General features: G+C 35.8%; 7 protein-coding genes across 8 annotated transcripts in view; 2 read left to right on the plus strand and 5 right to left on the minus strand.

The window, feature by feature from the left end:
- Nucleotides 1-19722, minus strand: part of LOC129795593 (dipeptidase 1-like) — a 173681-nt gene extending 153959 nt beyond the window's left edge. The window contains exons 1-4 of one of the 2 annotated variants that reach the window (XM_055837027.1): nt 19332-19488; nt 18219-18688; nt 10498-11047; nt 10138-10436 (exon numbers count right to left, since the gene is read on the minus strand). In XM_055837027.1, coding sequence (XP_055693002.1) covers nt 10148-10436; nt 10498-11047; nt 18219-18684 — 1305 coding nt within the window. In that variant the 5' untranslated portion in view covers nt 18685-18688; nt 19332-19488 and the 3' untranslated portion in view covers nt 10138-10147. Of the gene's footprint in view, nt 1-10106; nt 10437-10497; nt 11048-18218; nt 18689-19331 lie in introns of those variants that run through there. The other variant, XM_055837026.1, reaches the window with a different exon arrangement.
- The window catches only part of LOC129795447 (mediator of RNA polymerase II transcription subunit 1), a 1235552-nt gene that overhangs the window by 978378 nt on the left and 237335 nt on the right, over nt 1-19839 (minus strand). The gene's annotated exons all lie outside the window — the stretch shown is intronic.
- LOC129794432 (uncharacterized) lies at nt 711-5651 on the minus strand. Its single transcript, XM_055835184.1, has 6 exons — nt 5547-5651; nt 4599-5486; nt 4036-4535; nt 3848-3912; nt 3449-3786; nt 711-1245 (listed from the first exon to the last, which is right to left on the minus strand). The coding sequence occupies exons 1-6, from the start codon at nt 5569-5571 to the stop codon at nt 794-796; spliced, it is 2268 nt and encodes a 755-aa protein (XP_055691159.1). The 5' UTR covers nt 5572-5651; the 3' UTR covers nt 711-793.
- Nucleotides 1617-2574, minus strand: LOC129795695 (glutathione S-transferase theta-3-like). The gene is made up of 3 exons (XM_055837164.1): nt 2386-2574; nt 1879-2301; nt 1617-1802 (listed from the first exon to the last, which is right to left on the minus strand). The coding sequence occupies exons 1-3, from the start codon at nt 2501-2503 to the stop codon at nt 1654-1656; spliced, it is 690 nt and encodes a 229-aa protein (XP_055693139.1). The 5' UTR covers nt 2504-2574; the 3' UTR covers nt 1617-1653.
- Nucleotides 6094-8526, minus strand: LOC129795584 (uncharacterized). Its single transcript, XM_055837011.1, has 3 exons — nt 8330-8526; nt 7959-8223; nt 6094-7231 (listed from the first exon to the last, which is right to left on the minus strand). The coding sequence occupies exons 1-3, from the start codon at nt 8397-8399 to the stop codon at nt 6226-6228; spliced, it is 1341 nt and encodes a 446-aa protein (XP_055692986.1). The 5' UTR covers nt 8400-8526; the 3' UTR covers nt 6094-6225.
- LOC129794433 (WSCD family member AAEL009094-like) lies at nt 8874-10016 on the plus strand (the record flags this gene model as incomplete). The annotated part of the gene is given in 6 exon segments (XM_055835185.1): nt 8874-8898; nt 8968-9000; nt 9183-9344; nt 9405-9484; nt 9553-9724; nt 9781-10016. Coding segments are annotated over 6 exon segments (708 nt in total), but the record flags the coding sequence as incomplete, so codon positions are not given.
- Nucleotides 11777-13673, plus strand: LOC129795660 (retinaldehyde-binding protein 1-like). The gene is made up of 3 exons (XM_055837120.1): nt 11777-12261; nt 12674-12867; nt 12955-13673. The coding sequence occupies exons 1-3, from the start codon at nt 11817-11819 to the stop codon at nt 13246-13248; spliced, it is 933 nt and encodes a 310-aa protein (XP_055693095.1). The 5' UTR covers nt 11777-11816; the 3' UTR covers nt 13249-13673.

The following is a 19839-nucleotide window of genomic DNA, read 5'->3' on the forward strand; positions in this document are numbered from 1 at the left end:
GCAATACTCTCACTCAATGTGCGGTGAGTTTGTTTAGATTCCCAGTGAAAGCAAAGCATTTTAAATCAGCTTTCACTCTCTCTCTCACCCCCATCCCTAAAAGCTCTTTTCATTGCTGGAGAAAGTTATAGAAGAGCATTTCGTGGGAAAGTTTTTCAGTTGACTTCAATGAAAAACTCACCGTGTGGTGTAATGCTTCACATTGCAATAATATTAAATTAGTTTATTTTATATAATAAAATTTTACACAAAGGCAATTAGCATTTCACAGTCATCTTAAAAAGTTTTATCAAACAAATTCGCCTCTGCAGCTTTTGTGAACAAATCAAAGCAAACAAAAATAATTTCAAATGAATTGAATAATTCTGCTCAGAATATTCCATTGAAGCAATTTTATGACCATCACTGTGGGAATGAGGTTTTATTCATTCAAACCTTTTCAAGTTTCTTTTCAATCCTATTTTCGATTCCTTCGCTAATTACATAGTCCTTGTAATTTTTATGCAATGAAATTATTTTAATTGATAAGAAAAATATGTAGGTAATCTTCAAAGCATTGTAGGGAAAAGGGAAAACATCCCTGAGATACATTTTGAAAGAAAGGAAGGGAAACACCAATCATGCAAAAGATTGTCATCTGCAAGGGAAGCCATACTAAATAATTTAATTTCCTCAATTTCTTTAGTTTTCTCCACAAGAAAAATCTCATATCAACTTCATGTATGATTTATTTTTATTATAAAACTCAATTAAAACTTAAAACTTCCTTTCGAAACATGAAAAAAAAGGAAATTTAATTTTCCTTCACATTTCCGCGAACCTTCTTTTCCATCTCAATGCGGTACATCTTGAGCTTTTCCTCCATTTTCAGGCGCATCTTTTGTACCTCCATTGATTTTTCTATTTGCATCCTCTCAGTTTCAATCTGGAAATCCCTCAATTCAAGTTCCTTCTTCTTCATTTCACATTCAAATGTGAATTTTTCTTGTGCCAAAGATGTATTTTGCTTTAGTACGACAGTCTCAAAGTGAAGCTTCTGCCTTTCGAGTTGCAACCTCCTGCTATCTATATCATCCATCCGGGTCGGAAATAGCGTAGGAAATTGCGTCACCTTCGGCCTATTTTCTCGCACTGAATCATCTGCCTTTGGTACGTTCGTTCCTTCTTCCATCTCCGGGCCTGGGAAGTTTTTATCCCTGAATACCTCATCCAATTCATAGAAAAACGGACATCGGAGTTTAACCTCTGGAAATTACAAAGTAGGTACATTTTGTGATTAATTTTAATTTATTATCTTTCAATCATGAGCTATGTGCAATTTTATTAGAATATTTCTTTCCAATTCCTTCTTATGTTCATTTGAGAGCAAAATTTCCTTTAGATTTTAAAATTTCGTGAAATTGCAAAGCTTTAAAAAAAAAAAGCTGTTTTTTTTACATAATACATATGTATTATGAGGTTAACCCTTTCACGCCCATTAGGTCATAAGCTGATCAAAACGGGAAACATTTTATTTTGATTCGCTCAATTTTCATACAAGATGCCAAGAAATACATTTTGATCGAAGAATGTCTTCTGAGGGCATTACGAAATGTTTTTAACACAAAAAGAAGAAAACCTGTTCAAAATAATTTTATTGCACCTTCATGAATTTTACAAATGGGATTTTTGCTCATTTCTATGACTAAAACTCCATAAAGTCTTGTGAGCATTGTCGTAGAAGGGATTTGTTGCATTTCTCACTCTCTCCATCCAAGCTTTGAGTTTGGGACGTTCTTTCATAACATCCAACGGTGTTAGTGCTGAAAAAGAACGTTAAAGAATGCAAAAAAAATCATTATTTAATAAAATAGTTATTAAAGATCTGAGAAATCTTACAGAGTTGCTCAATCTCGCATACAGCCCAAATATCTGCAATGGTCAATTGGTTATCAATTAAGAAATCCCCACTGCGGAGCCATAAATTTTCCAACAAGTCCAGAGATTTATTAACTTCATTGCGAAGTTTTTCCATCTTTTTTGCATTTGGTGGCTTCCTTGTCTTTCGTGGTATAAGCCAGCTTGCCACAAAGTATCCAGAGAGGGGTGTTCGCGTATTCAGATGATGCCATTCCAGATATTCATCAACGCGTGCTCGCTTTTGAGCATCCACCGGATACCATTGCGTAATTTCATCAGTTTTCTCTGCTAAATATCTCACAATTGTAACACTTCCTGCCACTTTGAAGCCTTCATCATTAATGCAAGGAATTGTTCTGAGTTTATTTACCTCGTCTGAGAAAGATTCTGTGAATTGATCACCTGGAAAAGTTCCATAAATCCTTTATTCTCAATTTCATTTAGGGTAACACAACTTACCTTTATTACAACTTCATTACAACTTACCTTCTCTCAAGGCAATTGTTACTGGATCGTATGGAATTTCTGCCATATTCAAGAGAATATGGAGAGATCTTGATGGCTGGGACATAACATTTGAATAAAGTTTTATATTTTTGGACATTTTCGTGTTGAATTAAAAGCACAGAAAACACAAAAATTGATGTAAACCACTAAAGACAAATTGAAGCGAATGAGAAGTTTGAGATATAATTCTTTTCGTCTGTTTAATCTGTATTATATTTGAAGTGTCTGATATTGTTATCAGTGATAAGAGAGTTTTCACCTTTATCTCTTAACTGTTTAACGACTTACAATTTTTTTGTCACACGATCAGAACCAAGAAAAGCCAAAAAAAAACTTAATTTCTCACTGAATAAGTTGAATAAATTATATTTATTAACCCACCCTTACAAATCAGGCATGAAACATTAAGGAAATAACATTAAAACATTGAGCCTTTTATTGGGATTTCTATTCTATTATTTCATTTAGAAAATCTTTTTCTGTGAAAATGTTTTTTCTGATCTCCTTTTCATAAATTCAACGCAATTCTACTCTTCAGAAATTTCAATTTTCATTAGTAATTTAAAAAAAAGGGAATGTTTCATTTTAGGTCAGCGTGTTCTTCTTATTTTTAACCCTTTTGCGTCCATGCGCTGACTCAAATGTATAACATTTTATTTTATCGAATTTTAATTAATTAAATATATTTTTTAAGTTGGAAATACGCTAAGACTACGTAAAAAGAGCTAAAGAAGACGTTTCGACTTCGAAATATCCTTTGGGAGCATTTTCAGAATAAATATCGCGATAGAATGATCGCATGTTTCAATGTTTCTATGTTTCAAGCAGGTGCGAAGGGATTAATTTACTTGGGCTGGACATCATTCCAACATTTCATCCATTTATTCAGCGACCAAGAAATCCTTGAAATTTACTTAAAATCTTGAAATTTCAGTAGGTTTATTTTAGAAATATTTCTTAAGGAGATTATTCTTTTAAAGTAAGGACAATTTTGCTCATAACTGTAGAACTTTACCTGAATGCAAAAAAAAATATTTCTTACCTTTTTCAATTACATTCTCATCAAAATCCGCCGCATTCTCCTGTAGCCACTTCTTTGTAAGGTCATACTGATGCCGCATACCTGTAACCCTACGATGAAGAACCTGCCAGGTGTCATTAATATCCGGATAAGTTTCCAGAAATCTCGTGTAGTATGCTTCGTATGAGGCCTCCTTGTTTTCAGATCCTTCAGATGCATAAGGATAATCCTTGAGGTACTTCAGAAACTTCTTCATGTCACTCAATTGAGGTTTTGCCATTTGAACTTTCGCCACTTTTGCGGGTGGTTCAGCATCTTCCCCCGATTCACATGAGGAAGAATTGTCAAAACTTTCAGGACTAAAAAAAGCAATAAATCCTCAGTAGATTAATGATTCTTTAACAAAAACTGATTACTCACCTCATGGCCTCATCGAAACTCTCATCAGAATCCAAATTATCCTCCTGCTTCTTCATGATTTTCCACTACAAAATTCACGAAAATTTTCTCAAACTTGTTTACCTTTTTCTTCCACAAACTAATACATAATAAAACGTCCGCCCTCTGGCGGTGGGTTTTTAAAGTTCTTGTTTTTATTTCTTTCAAACAGTTTCCATCTGAATCCTGTACCGTTCAATTCGTTCTTCCTGCTCCACGCGTTGATTCTCAATCTGCATCATATTCTCAACTTCACGTCGTTTATTCTCTAATTCCTTCTTTCGCAATTTCATCTCTTCCTTCCTCATTTCGCATTCAAAGATGAATTTCTGACGCTCCATTTCCTTCTCCTGCTCGTAGCGTTTCTTCTCTAGTTCAAAACGTCGAATTTCAATGTCAAGTCGCTCCAGTTCTAGTGTTCTCTGCAGATCTTTTGTTGCATTTGGCTGTGAAGCTGAGCTTGGAGGAGTTCTAGATGGTCCTGGAGATGGACTTGTGTGCTGTTTTGGTTTGATATTGCGAACGGTTATCTGCGATGGCAGGGAGAGCTTAAATTCATCTCCCGGAAGTTTCCCTCTGTCTCCTTGTCTGGTTTCCTGCGCAGATTGATCCTTCTTGCCGAATATTTTGTCCAAGTCGAAAAAGTAGGGACATTTAGTTAGGATTTGTACTGAAATATTTGAAAGAAATCGTTAGCTTTGTTGAAAATCTTTAATTATTTGAATTTTTCTACCTCTCGATCCTTGCGATAAGTTGTTGTATGTTGCTGTGATTCCGAATTTCTGTTTGATCAACGACTGTGTCTGCATGTACTGCTGTCGGAAGGAGTTCATCTTCAACTGAACAGCTTGCCAATTGTCACCAATAAACTGCTCAATTGGTGGTTCACGTTGCAGGTAGTTGCGGTAGTATGTTCGTGGATTTGGTTGCTCAAACTGCTCAAGTGTCATCTTTACAAAGTTCAGGAGATCTCTAATGCTCCTATCTGTCCATCGCACATGTTGGAGTCTATCAGCAGATTGTGCTGGTTGTGCATCTTCGAGGATATCTCTCTCTGATGGAGTCTCCAAAGTGATTTCCTTCTTAACCTCTGGAAACCACACTGAAGATATATCAGCAGCACTATCAGTTGCATCCATGGCGCTCTCCTCATTTGCTTCTGTGTCCTCATCGTTCCCTACTTCCTCAAGGAGAGGATCTCCAGACATCTCATCATCTTCTAAAGTGAACTCCTGCCCATTCTGAGAGCTGTGCTCAAACGATGACAATCTTCTCTTGTACTTTTCATCTTCAAGTACTCCGAGAATTTGCAACAACTTCATTTCCATATCGGCAATTGGCTTTCCAAGTTTCTTGTACTTCCTGTACTTAAATGTAACCGAATACCGCCAATCCCGGAGATTTGTCTGCCATTGATCCACAGTCTTCCGTGGACCTTTCGTATTTAGAATCTCTGTCAATTTATTCCACATGTGATCGTACTTCTTGTGAGAAGGTTCCCAGAGTCTGGGATGCTTTTCCAGGAAGCAAACATAGGTGTAGTGTTGCTCCTTCGTGCTCTTCTGCGTCCTCTTCCGATACTTATTCAGGGGTATTGTGTACTTTGAGGGATTGTCAAAATCTGAAAGGATTTAATGTTTGTAGAATTTCTTAATTCTTTAAATAATAAATAAATTCTTACCCAATTCAACGTAAGAGTAAGACATTTTTCTTTGCAAAATCTTTTAATTTTGTTATATTTATGTGGTTGTGGTATATGTCACTACCCAGTAAGGAATGTTTTTGTGCTCCAAGGAATGTCGTAGACAAGTCTGAAGAAATATTCCTCATAAAACGTATTTTTAAGCTTTGTGAACGTTGGCTTCATGAAACATTGATGAAATAAATTTTTCTTACCTAACGAGCTACCAGGTGTCAAAAATTTAATTTATTTTAGTATTCTCTTCAGGTAAATCGTTTCAAAGTATAAAAAGCTTTTGAGAAAGAACTTTAGCGTAGAACTGCGGGTAAATTGATAGTTTTCGTTAAAGCCAAAAAAAGGTCGCTGTTGCGTAAAGGACATCAATTAAAACTTGGTCCTTTCAGCCGGAAAAATTAACAATAATCGCCTATAATAGCTGATCCAAAGACTCCATAGCCGTTAAAGTGTTTATACCATTAAGGATGCAAAGGATTAGATTTTTTAATCTTAAAAAGAATCTTCATAAAATATAAACAAGGAAGCACAATGTGAGTATACGGAATTTATTTCCAATATAAGGTGCTAAAATGTATAATTGAAGTCAATTTATTTAGTCCATCTGGGGGAATGAGTCTAATTTTTTTTCTTTTGGGTATAGCTCTTGGCAACGTACTATGTCCTATTCCGGTACACTGCTCTGTGTCTTTCCGGTCTTACTTGGTGACGATATAATCACTTCGGGGCAATCCCTGGTGTGATTGCTCACAAGAAGGGGTATTGTATCGGTGCAGGGTGTATGATTCATTGCACCCTTAACCGTGCCATTCTCAATCAGTTCATCAACCTTTCGAGCAGTCTCTGTGGCCAGGGTGGTGTCCCCAAGGGGTTGCGAAACATTCATTATGGGGCAGATTTTGTTGCGTGCCAGGAGTAGGGACCAATTGAGGATGTTGAAGGTGACCACGTAGACAATTGGCATGGTCCATGTGTCACGATTTTCAAGTGCCACCACACCGAGGAACCAGCAAATGGAGAAGAGAGGTTCAAAAATGAGGGAAACACGCACAGCACTGCGGAAGCCGATGTAGTCCTCAACCTCGAGAGAGCTCTGTATGGACAGATCAGCCAGAGAGAGGGATTCCAATTCAAATTTCGAATCATACTGATCTCGTCGGCATTCTGCCGTTGATTGAGACAACCCCTCCATGACAACTCCACCGAAATCCTCCACAAATCCCTCCTGCTGCTTCCGTCGTAGGTTGCGTAGTGTTATAGTTGCCAGGATTGTTGTGGTTACAATTAGTAGAGAAATGGGGATTAGGTAGTTGACAATCATGCCACGATGAACTGAGAGCCAGCAAAAGTGACGTGTCTCGTAGCCATTTCCGGTGAGGATGTAGGAGAAGGTGATGTAGAAAATCGGAAGCCCATATGCTGTGAGGTATGTTTGGCGCATATTTGGACCCGTGTCCGTTTCCATGAACACGTAGATCGTTTGGATGTAGATGAGACCCCACAGTGCTACGCTTAGATGCAAGAAATGGATGACGAGGGCGATTATTTCACAACTAAAGGCACTCCCGGAGGATGCCTGAACGCCAACAATGAAGACAAAATTTGCGCTAAAACTCACGCATAGGAAATTTATCACAATCGGGTAGAAGACATTACGACGGGGAAGTTTCCTGCGGAGAAAGAAAAGAAGGATTAAGGAAAATGAGCTTTTGTTAAGCTGTGATTCACAGAATGACCGTTGTCAAAATGTTCTACTATAGAGTTTAAAATAAAATGAATTCTTCTGAAAAACAGATAATTCGTGAATTGCAGAAAAAATGTATGTTGAATTTCATATAAAATTTCTTGTAATTCCGGAAAAAGCTCAAAGAATTCTCAGAATCCATGCCAATCAGTTTTCAAAAATTTTAGGAAACGTGACAGAATAATTTTAAACTCAGATTGATTTAATCTCCTTAATTGAATGGAAATTGCGCATTTTTGTGAATTCCTCAAATTTGCTTTAATATTGATTTTCCGGAAAAATTTCCTGGATAGGTTCCTGGTAATCTGCACAATGGAAATTTGATATGCTCGAGCTCAACAATTCCTAAGAATTTATTCAAGTTCAAGTGCAGACTTAATAAATCTGTTCTATACTCTTATTGTGATTATCGTGATTATTGTTCTTGATGGATTATACAACTTTGACGAAGCACTTCAATATTGCAACACTTTAATACATTTTCTAAGCCCAAGGAATGCAGGATTAGAGATGGGAATAAGTTTCAAGGCGCTCTTAAGTAATTATTTACTGGAAGCAAAGACATTGATGCATGTATAAGAAGTGGGAGATTTTTGAAGGTCGGTCAGTCCTTGTGCGTCTTATCGGTCCTATTTGCATACAAACATCCTTACCTATTTCGCACATAGATGAGTATGATGGTCATAGTTTGCGCCAGGAGAGCAATAGTACTGCCAACACTCAGGATATTCTTCCCGGATACGGTCTTACGTTCACTCCCGTAGATGTACATGATGTTATCTATGGCATTATGTTCCTGGAAATCCCGGTCAATGGCTTCATTCATCTCCTGATCGACTGTGTCGAAATTTCGGGGATTTCCTTCCTCCTCGGAGTAGTCGTAGTAAATTAAATCTTCATTCTTTGATATGTTTACCTCTGCATTGATTCAAAAAAAAAAGAAAAGACGCAAATTGGAGAAAAGTTCCGGAAGTGCATTGTTCTGGGAAAACGCAGTATATATACGCCATTGTGTGGTACTTACCGGATAAGCATGATGTGAAAAATAGTACAAAAAGTGGAAGAAGACACGACAATTTCCACACTGACTGCATTGCAAATTACTCGTGTGTACAGCAGCGAGCAAAGCGTTTGTGAGTTAATGGAAGATTGAACATAATTGACAAGACAATAACAAAGAGATCAGAGATGCTGCACTTCGACAGGAAAATTCTGCACTGCGCAAGACCTCATTTTATAACCATGGGGGGATGATTTTTCCATGAGCCGAGGCGGCCACGCGTGGATTTTCTTGCAAGTTTTCCAACCCCATTTTTGCTACTTCTCGTACCTCATTGGAAAATCAATATTTTATTTTAATGATTTCCTTTTGAGATTAATTCCTATATTTGTCAGAATTTGTGTAACAGGGCGAGCATCATGCTCATATTGCTGCATTAAATTGAGAAAAATTCTTTATAAATGAATATCCTTGTCTTTTCGTGTTAAATAATTTCTATGCAATAAAATTGATTCCTCAGTTATGCATTCAATCACAATTTAGCTTATTCATTCCATCAATATTCGTCATGGACAATACATTGTTGATTGACTGTAATTGCTTGACCAGAGGAATGATGAAAAGAAAAAGAAATTCATTGATTTTCATTACATATCTAATAGTCATCAACATTGATTGTTATGAAAAGCTCGCAGGTTATTCCTCAACTTTGGTGAGTTTTCAGAGCTTAACAGTGTTGTAAAGATGAAAGAAAATCCACGAAAATTTATCCAAAAATCTTTTAAATGTTGCCTTTTCTTGGTTTTTATGATTTTCTTCTTTACTTTTATAAATAATTCTCTAAATTGGGAAAGAAAAACAACTTTGAAGAATGAAAAAGATAAAGAAATAAATCAAAATATTGATAAAAAATTGTGGTGCAAGAAATTGAAATTTTTACCGTTGAATTCAAAAGAAAATAGCAGGAAATCCACTGCTTTGGCGTCCTTTCCAGGCAGTGGAAATACGTGGTTGCGCTACCTAATACAGCAAGCTACAGGTGGAGCATTATAGAGATCAACCATCAGAAAATTATTTAAATTATTTATTATTTTTGCAGGAATTCTCACTGGAAGTATCTACAATGATTTTGACTTACTCACAACGTCTTTTCCTGGCGAAGGGATTCACAATGAATCTGTAAAGTTTTTCAAATAATTTCCCTAAAGAAACTAAAGTCTGGTTACAATTTTGCTCGTAATTCCCAGGTCCTGGTAGTGAAGACTCACGAACATGGCCCCAAAATTTGGGCAATGTTCGATCGAGCAATTCTGCTAGTTCGTGATCCTCAGGAGGCCATTCTATCTGAATTTCATCGTCAGTACGCAGGACATATCGGTTTAGCACCTAAAAAGATTTTCTGACATTTAAATGGGCAGTGTAAGTTTAAATCTAGCTGAAAACGATTGAATAATTTAAAAAAAAAATTCTTTTAGTCTGGAAAGAATTCGTCAAAGAAAACTTGAAATTGTGGACTGAATTTAATTTAATGTGGCCTAGAAAGTTTCCTAAACCCCTGAAGATTGTCTTCTATGAGGATCTTTTAATCAATCTCAAAGGATCTTTGGAAGAAATTCTGCTATTCCTTCATTGGCCTATTGAGCGGAAATTACTGTCTTGTGCTGTAAGGAAACAAGAAGGAGTCTTCAAGAGAAAGAAAAATTCATTTGATCCGTATTCAGAGAAAATGAAGATTAATGTAAAGAAGGTAAAAAATGGTGTTTTTGCTGAATTGAGAAGGTTACAAGAGAAAGAAAATTCATCCATTGAAAATTAACAATGAACTAAAATACTTTTATTTCTTCATATTTCACCAAACATTTGATTAGATGGTGAGTAGGTGTAGTCAGTTTTGCAGCTCTGATCTGGTTCAAAGTCATAGATTTCCGCATCAGGAATATTTGTTTCGTAGGGCTCCTCGCTGGCTAAACCAGCAGCAACTTGCTCTATTTGTCGCATAACACGAAGTAAATTCAATCCAGCAAGCTTCTTCAGCTCCTCCGGTGTCCATGGTTCGTAACCATGTCCAGATTGGGCTAGTTTGTCAAACAAATCTGGATATTTGGAAACATCTTCCAGGCCAATGGGTTGTCTAAAGGAAAGATTATTTTAATAAATTCCTCAAGTTATAAGTTCTCCCAAAAAATACAAACCTCGATACACCGTCGTAGTCCCCACCGATGCCGACGTAATCCACCCCGGCAACATCTTTAATGTGATTGATGTGCCTGATGACATCATCAATGGTGGCATCGGCACCACCAACGTAGAAGGAATAGAAGTTAACCATGCAAATGCCACCGTTCTCACGAAGTCTCAGCAGGACGTCATCCTTGGCGTTCCGGTTGTGTGCAAACATGGCGTAAGCTGAGGTATGGCTGAAGATTACGGGAGCGCGTGTAACATCGAGAACGTGATGCATCACACCAGCACTAACGTGGGAGATGTCCACCATCATGCCCAGTCGGTTCATCTCCCACACAACGTGAACACCAAACTCAGTGAGGTTGCGCTTCTCATTTGTGGTATCGTCAATGGGTGAAGCATCAGCCCAGGGTTGGTTGCAGCTGTGCGTGAGGGTCATGTAGCGAACCCCCAACTCGTAGTACAGCCTCAGTACGGAAAGGCGATCATCAATGGAATGTCCACCCTCAACAACAATAAGACTGGCAATTTTTCCCACCTTGAAGGCTTCTTCAATTTCTGCAATGAGAAGTAAATGAAAATTCTCTTAGTCAGTTTGGTGAGAGAAACTTTGCACTAAGGCTCCATCAATTTAATTAAGTTTTGGTAGGGTTTAGTTTAACCCAGATTTATCTAGAAACTTTCTGAAATTTTCCTGAAGTTTGATTTCTTTTTCCATAGAAAAGTTAATTCTCAACCGAAATTCTTAAAATTTTAGGTTTGAAGTTCCAAAACTTTTTCTTTAACCCTCCTCCTTTCAAAAATTATGTTTAATTCATTCTTTCCACTAGAATTTTTACAGTCCTTAAAGGGTTAACCAAATCCATTAGATTTTTCTGTAAAAAGGAAGTTGATTTTTGCCATTTTTGTCTGATTAAACAAAAAAAACTTTTCAAACGTATTTAGAATAAATTAAATTTAAATTTAATATTTTTTCCGTAACATTGAAATATTAGAATATTTTTTAGAATATTACTTTATTCTGCTTCTGTTAGTTTTTTGACTAATAAATGGACACATATCTTGTGTTTAGGAATGGTCATTAATGAAATACAAAAATCACTTCCGTAACTTTGCAATTTAAATCTTTTCTCTAAATTGATTCATTTTTATAAAACAGAAAAATTCCCACCTTTCACCTTAAAATTCTATTAGGGTCACGTGAAATTCTAAATATTCTTCTGCCTCTTCGTCACATTCGTCAAAGTTATAAAAACGCCTCTTTCATTGGAAATTTCTCACATGTTCCTTTGGTGGCTTCAAGAGTGAAATTCCGTGCAGAAAAAAAATGCTTCAGAGTCGAAGGAGAAATTCAGTTTTCCTCACGGATCTTCAGGATTTCCCATCATTTACAAGTGAAGACTTTTCCGTGACAATCGATGTGAGGTATTTGAGTGAGAAGAGCAAGAAAAAAGCCGAAGAGGAGCTCAATGAAACGGAGGAGGTTAAAGAGGAAGCACTACGGAAGTTTAGTGAATTAATTCAGTGTGAAGACAATCTCGTACTTCCGCATGATAATCGTCCGTTTATGCTTAAATTTTTGCGTGCGAGACAATTCAATGTTGATGCAAGTTTCAATCTTATGCGGAATTATTTTAAATTTAAACAAGAATTCCCAGAAGTCTTTCAGGGTGTTGTGCCGTCGGAATGTGCGTACATTTATGCCATGAATGCTGCTATTATTTCCCCCAAGAAGGATCAATTTGGACAAACTGTCCTAATGGGAATTGCTGGTAAGACAATATTTCAAGCTTAACCCTTTCGCGCCCATTAATTAATTTAATTAATTTTTTTAAAGTTGGATGTGCGTTTAATTTGCACAGAAGAGACCAAAGAAGACGTTTTAACTGAGAAATGTCCGTCGCTTTTATATTTGATATGATTACGAAAGGATTAATTAATGACCAATATAACCCCACAAAGTTTAACCCTTAGAGGATTTTGCTGGCCACCGTGGCCAAAATCTACATGTGTAGGGAAATTCAATTAGATCAGAAAGAAAACTTTGAAAAAAAATATTGTTTCAATAGAAAACTAAGGTAAAAGTTTTGAGATTATAAACCTCGATCCTCCATGGGTTAATAAAAAAAGAATCTTCACAACAAATTAGAATTTTCTCGATTTTCTCAAAATTCTAATTTACAGAAAAATATGATCCAAACATTGCTACGCCAATGGAATTTATTGCGGCTTTTTGGGTGGTAGGTGAAGGCTTGCTAATGGAACCAGAGAGTCAGGTGAATGGTTTTGTTGGTGTTCTTGACTGCAAAGGGTTTTCCTATCAACATTTCAAGAAGATCACTCTAACTCTTATTAAGCTCATGATTCGCTTAGCGAGGGTAAGTTCAACAACAGAATTTTCTATTTAAAAAAATAATTAGGAATAAGAATTTTTATTAAAGAATAAAAAAAATCTTCCTCCTCAGGATGTAGTCCCAGGCATTCCAAGGAGAGTTCACATTCTCAATCAAAACTACTACGTCAATATTCTCTACAAAATCGTCAAGCCTTTCCTCCCACAGGAATACATCGACATGATTCATTTTCATGGAGAGAATCTTGAAGAATTGCACGAATTTATACCCAAGGAGTGTCTTCTTGAGCGCTTTGGTGGAACAATTAAAGAACCAGCAATTACCCAAGAGGAATACAGGAATTTTCTTGAAAAATTCGACGCAGAATATCGAGCACTCAATGAATTAGGATATAAGAATACATAAGGAAAGAAAACTAATAAATTAAGCTTTTTTTGTGTCATCCCTTAATTGTTCTTCAAACAGGTAAATTTTTCTTTAAAAAAATACTTTTTACGGAATTAACGGCACTCAGCTTGAATTCAAAAAGACGCCATTTGGGAGAATTTGTCGCCATTTTATTGCAATCGTAGAAATTTAAATGATTATCATTCAATTCTTTCGTATAAGAACATTCTTGCTAATTTTCAAGGCTCAAGCATGTAGTGAGGATTTTTCTGTTAAAATTAAGAAAATTAATCTTCAGGCTCTTCAGGAATAAATTTTTAAACACTCTCAAATTGACCCAAATACCCATATGTATTGTATTTAACAAAATGTAATTCATTTCTGCGCCTCAATCATGTACTTAAGTGTTGAAGGGGTGAATAATAAATTAGACGAATGCAAAACCGTTGGATAATCTCTTGTCCAATCCATTTGAAAAAAAGGGTCATCATGTCTCTTGCTAGTGGTGTGATCGAGGTGTGATAATTGCATTAATATCTTTAATTGCCGGAAAATGTCCTTATGACTACAATGATGTGAAAAATAATAGCATTGGTAACAATTTTTGCAAGTTTCTACAAATTCTTATTACAAAATTATCTTAACGAGTCAATTTTCAACCTAAATTCTTGAAATTTCGTCCATAAAATTCTTTAACCCATCTTTTAATTTAATCTATTTTACGCACTCAACATCAACAAAGAAAATCCAATGCCGCAGATTATGAATCATAACGCAAAGAAAGGTGTTGCTGCTATTTTTTTTTCTCACAGCACTGTAGATGCAAAAGCCTTGATGAGAATTTTTAATGCAATTTTCTGCTTTAAATACCCTTCGATTCTTGTTGTTTTAGTCATTTTCGTGGTAGTAGCAGAAGCTGTTTTTACGCGAATAAAAAATCGTAAAATTGAGTAAGTTTGTGAAAATGGCACATAATGTGGGAAGTGACCAATTTGAAAGGATCGTTAATATTCTTAATTTTTTCAAAGGAATCCTTTCCTTCAATTTATCCCAAAAGTTGAATGAAAAATTTCGCAAATTTCTCGTACTAATTCCCGCCCTAATGGGCATTATTTGTGTCCTTTGCTCAGTAATGGGTTCAATTGGGAGTGATGGGGATGTCGTGATTTTTGCATTTGCTACAATTCTTGTAATAAGTGTGAGTCAAGTTGCAGTGAAAATTGTTTCCCTTTTCCTTTATGAAGTGCGAATTGATAAAATTCTTCAGTGGTTTAGAAGTCTCTATTGTACCGATGAGAATGACATTAATTCGCAAATTTTTACAAACAATTTGCGAAAAACTGAAAAAATTGTTGATTTAGTTGTGAGGTAAAGTTTGTTGTTAGATCGATGTAATTTCGTTTAATTCATTGTCTTTTATTTAATAATTTTTTATTGTTGAAAATTTCAGAATCTTTCTCTACTCTTTTGGACTATCGCTAATTATTCTTTTGTTCCACATTAACATGGGTCACAAATTATTCCTCATACTGCCCTTTATCCCTAAAGAATACTTTTTGCTTCATACCATTGGGGGAACAATTCTTCTGCTATACAACATAATAAGTCTCATTATAACAGAATGTACGATGATGTTAATTGGGATTTATTTTATCGGTGCCCTCAGCATTCTCAGTGAAATCATCAAAAAGCTCAACGAAAGCTCAAATATCCCATCAGCTGGAAAGCTTTTGCGCTCAATCATTACACTTCACATTGAAATTCTCACGAATTTTAATGAATTCTGTGACATTTTCTACTTTATCTTCACCATTCAACTCTTTACGAGTGTTCTACTTCTTCTGGGCATCTTTTATCTCCTCCTGCAGACCATGGCAGTCTTATTTGTCTCAATAGTTGGCAGCATTTACTGCCAATTCACCCTCTTCTGCATCTTCGGACAAATCATCAGGGGAAAGTCCGAGAGAATCTTTACGGATTTATATCAAACAAAATGGTATGAGATGTCCATTAAAGATCAAAAAGCCATTCTGATCATCATGAGAATGTCCCAGAAGGGCTTTGAACTCAGAGCATGTGGAATGTACGATATTGATTTTATGATGCTCGTTAATGTTTCAAAGATGTGTTTTTCCTATTGCACAATACTCTATGCACTGTTGTAAAATTTTATTAATTTAATTTGCACACCGAAAAAAATATTAAAATAGTGGGAATAAATGAATGGAAATAAATGTTTGCAATCTCAAATAATGAGAGATTTTCAATCGTAAGTATTTTCTATGAAATTCTTTCTTAGTTACGAGGCAATGTAGAGTTCAACGAAAAGCATCTGTTTTTCTTTTTGTATACACTTAAGAAATGCAACTTCAATGATAAGACACATTTAAGTGTATAATCTATAAATGTAACACTTTATAACTTAATGTACTACAATATAAAATTTATAAATAAACTAAAAAAAAAACACTTTACAAGGCATCAGAAAGAAATCGTTTTATTTCTTAAACTTAAGATCCTTTTTCTTCACAAGATTTTGCAGTTAAAAATGAGAAGAAAATGTTTCAATAAAAATTTAAAAAAGGGACTTCGTAAAGTATGTCAAAAGCATAAGGAAGTCAATCATAACGCGTCCAGTTATAAGAGTTGGTGTCCCACAACGTGCAAAAGTTTGTTTATGCGTTGTAATTTAATTTCTGAGTTGTATTAGTAGGCAAAATTGATTTTTTTTTGTGAAAATGAGTAATTTGATGCATGAAAATGGTCATATCTCTGGTTCTATAACACCTACAGAAATTTCTTGACTAGTTTTGGAAAGGTATTGAATCGATCTATAATTTGACATATAATATGGTACATTTCAAGGTCACCTCTAGAACACAAAATGGCGGATTTTAGTTTTACCAAAACAGTTTTTGGTATTTTTTGTCCCGAAGGAATGGTTCTAGAGATTTCTGATGTTCTAGAAAGTTGTAGTGTTTTGCAAAATCTTTAATTTGATACCAAGTTGAGCAAAATCGGTCAAGCAGTTCAGGAGATATAACTCTTAGAACTTTTCAAATTCAAGAATTTTTCAAATGGCCATATCTTCTAAACGGCGACATAGATTTTCTTCATTTTCGGACTGGTGAAAGATATTGAGTCAGGCTACAACATATCAAAATTTAAAAGATTTGCCTAATGGGGATTCGGAGATATTGCCCCTTAAAGTTAGGCAATTTTTGTTTTTGATTTTAGCGCCTCTTGCGGTCATTTTTGGAACTTGAAATGTTTTAGACAGTTGTAGGGCTTCTTGAAACCTTTCATTTGATACCAAGATGATCAAAATCGGTCAAGCCGTTCTCGAGTTATATCGAAAAAACACTTTTTGCTTTAGGCCGCCATATTTGCTAAACCGCTTGACCGATTTTTAAGTATGAATTATCGATGAAAATGTCTCATTGAGCTCTACAACATACTAAAATTTCAGACCTCTAGCTGTAAGGGAAGTGGTTGACAGTAGTTCAAAATGGCGGATGGCGGCCATCTTGGATTTTGAAAATGCGAAAAAATGAAATTTTACACCCACATTTCTATAGAAAACTTCAAACCGGAAGTCTCTATCTGTTACCGTTCTCGAGATATAAGGCAAAGTTTGGACCACCGGCAGGACGGCCGGCAGGCCGGCAGGCCGGCCGGATCAAAAATTTTCCACCACCATTTTCGTAATGTGGGATGTCTAAAACGTGCTCATACCAAGTTTGAGCCCGATCTGAGGTGGTCGGTTTTTCCGACGATTACAATACTTGGTGTTGGCCACGAAGTGGAACACCAACTAATAAATCAGTGTAAACACTAACGGCGTAGCCACCAGATAAATTTCCTATATCTACCTTTCTTTCTTTTTTTAGACAGTCCTACAGGAAGGAAATAATACAGGATACAAAAAGTAAAGGAATAATACAACAATACCTTGAAAAATGACTTTTTCAAGGCCGAAACTCTTCAACATATTGTTCCTTTCAGTGATATCTTTTTGTAAATTAATTCGCCACAATAAAGTAATTAAATTTATCAACTGCTTTGCTTCCATGCTTAACAATCAATAGAGATAAACAGGTGATAATCGTAATGTAATAAAAATGGTATTAGGTGTTTGAGGCGGAAAAACTCAAAGTCAACATTTTACACGAAAAAAAAACAATTAGATTTTCGAGGTCAAAATCAGGGTCACAAAATCAGATAAAGACCTTTATTTTCAAACTAAACTTATTGCTTGAAGATATTCACTAAAATTTCAAACAAGGTGCGCTTTGTTGTTGTTGCTACAGTGGCAAAGCTTTTGAATGTCCTTTTTTTCACAAATTGAATGCATCTTCTGCATCGAAATCTTCATCGTAGTCTTCATCATAATCCGCATCATAATCATTGTCGTAATCTTCTCCATCACCGTAGTCATCTCCATCACCAAAATCATCCTCATCGTCGAAATCTTCTTCAAAGTCTTCATCTGATACAACAGATCCTCTAATTCCGTCTTCAAAGTCTAGCTCATCTTCCGAGCGTTTCACACACTCAATCACCGCGCCAAAAATAAAAATCACAAATACAATATGCGAAAGAATCTGCATTGTTCCCTTCTTCTAGTTCCAACTCTACGTAAACTAAACTTCAATAGAAAAAAATCCCTCAAGCCGTTGCCATTTTATACAAAGAATCTCTCTTTTCGGTTAAATTTAATGTAACCGCTCTAATAAGCTTTACTAATTTGCTTAACTTGCCTTTCGATTTACACGTAATGACCATTTACTGCTGAAAACTAATTTTTAGAATAAAAAAAAAGAATTTTCATGGAAATAATGTCACGGAAAGCATAAACAGTCCATTGGTTGTTTAGTAGGAAAATACTGCTCCACCATTTTGTTATAGGACGCGCGTGTCTCCCGCCATTTTGTTTCACTTATTTTGAAAGATGATTAAACTGAATAAATTGGTAATAGTTAACTTACCGTCTGCTGTTGTAGCGTATTGCAGATCATTGGGGTACTTCTTGATCAGTCTCTTAATCACATCAATTTGCGCCATTGTCCTTTCAACGGCATCTTTGTGCTGTGTCCCACAGCTTACGTAGGCCACCCAAAACTGCCCACCGACCTTCCCTGTACGCAGCCGTGGCAAATCCGTGTGACTTGACGACCGAGTTCCCCAAATGGGATGAAGTCGTAGATCAGAGTCAAAATTGAAATTTGCCAGTTGATTGTTCTCAATGGAGTAGAGATTGTGCGGCAGGTCGTTGTGACCATCAATTAGGGGAACCTCATCCAGTACACTGCTACCACGGAAGGTGTCCGACGCACTGCTATTGCTGACACTCTTCCCAACTGTCAGGGGTAGGGCAATTGCAAGAGCTACCACGAGCACAAGAGCACCCCCACCGAAGATCAGCCATTTTTTCTTTGCCGGTGTCAAAACCATTTTTCTGCAAAAAATCCAAGAAAAAGATATTTTTTTAAAGGTTCCTGGGAAGATATGAATGTTTCTAAAAGTTGAAATATTCTTCTTGATTAAAATTAAACTTTATGGACTTATTTTAACACGAAAAATTAACTTGAGTTTTGAATAACTTTAGCGAAATTCATTTATTACGAAGCTTTAAATTTTCTATTTAATCATGTTTTTTTTTTTATTAAAAAATCCTCTATTGGATACTTTATTGCTTAAAAATAGTAAATCTTCTCTACACAAGGCAGACAAAATAAGGAAAATAAAATAATTAATTAGAACTCAAAGTTTTATGGATTTTTTCTAATGTTTTTTCTTGAAGCTCTTTAAATGAACATAAAAACCCCAAATAAACTGATCTTTGAAGTAAAAAAAAATATTTTTGTGAAGCTTTTCATTAGGTTCAATATAGTATATTTCTTTCTCTTATCCTTTCACACAAAAATCCTATGCTCTACACACATTTATAAACTCACTGTTAAATCAAATTACTACGCATAATCATAGAGTAATCACTGCATTTTTTTTAATTCTTCAAAGAAAATATAAATTCAATTCTTTTCGCTTTCACAGAAAAAAATTTCTCTTGTAGAAATAATTCCTTTATTCAATTCACTTACATTAATATCCTAAAACTTCCGCCTTTAAATCTTTCTTTAATAGCCCGCACCAAGGAAACGCACTAAAGCACTTAATACGGGGGGTATGTGACCCTGTTTTCAGATCAGAAGTCACGACACTGATCACTCCGGACGACTGGGCATGAATTCAGTGTGTAATGCGAGTTGAGGGGCTTTTTAATGGCACCAGATAAGGAGATAAAAAGGCGGTAATTCGATGTATCTCCATGATAGTTTATGGCTCGCTATCGCACATCTTCATCTCCACCAGTGGAGCTGATAAAGCAGCCTGAAGGAAAGTGGGCAATTTGTGGATCGACCCAGGAACAGAAAAAAAACCATCGCAGACATCTCTTGTAAGAACCAAGTGTCTGCATTGGAAGAAGATTCCAGACTAAATTCATTTTGATGCATTCACAGCATCTTATTGTGGGGATGCCCCAAGAAGAAGTTCCCCAGCAGGGCCGTATCTTCATTTTTTTTATTTAAAAATAATTCATCGTGTGGA

Source organism: Lutzomyia longipalpis, chromosome 4 (assembly GCF_024334085.1).
Source record: "Lutzomyia longipalpis isolate SR_M1_2022 chromosome 4, ASM2433408v1".
Taxonomy (NCBI): Eukaryota; Metazoa; Arthropoda; class Insecta; order Diptera; family Psychodidae; genus Lutzomyia; species Lutzomyia longipalpis.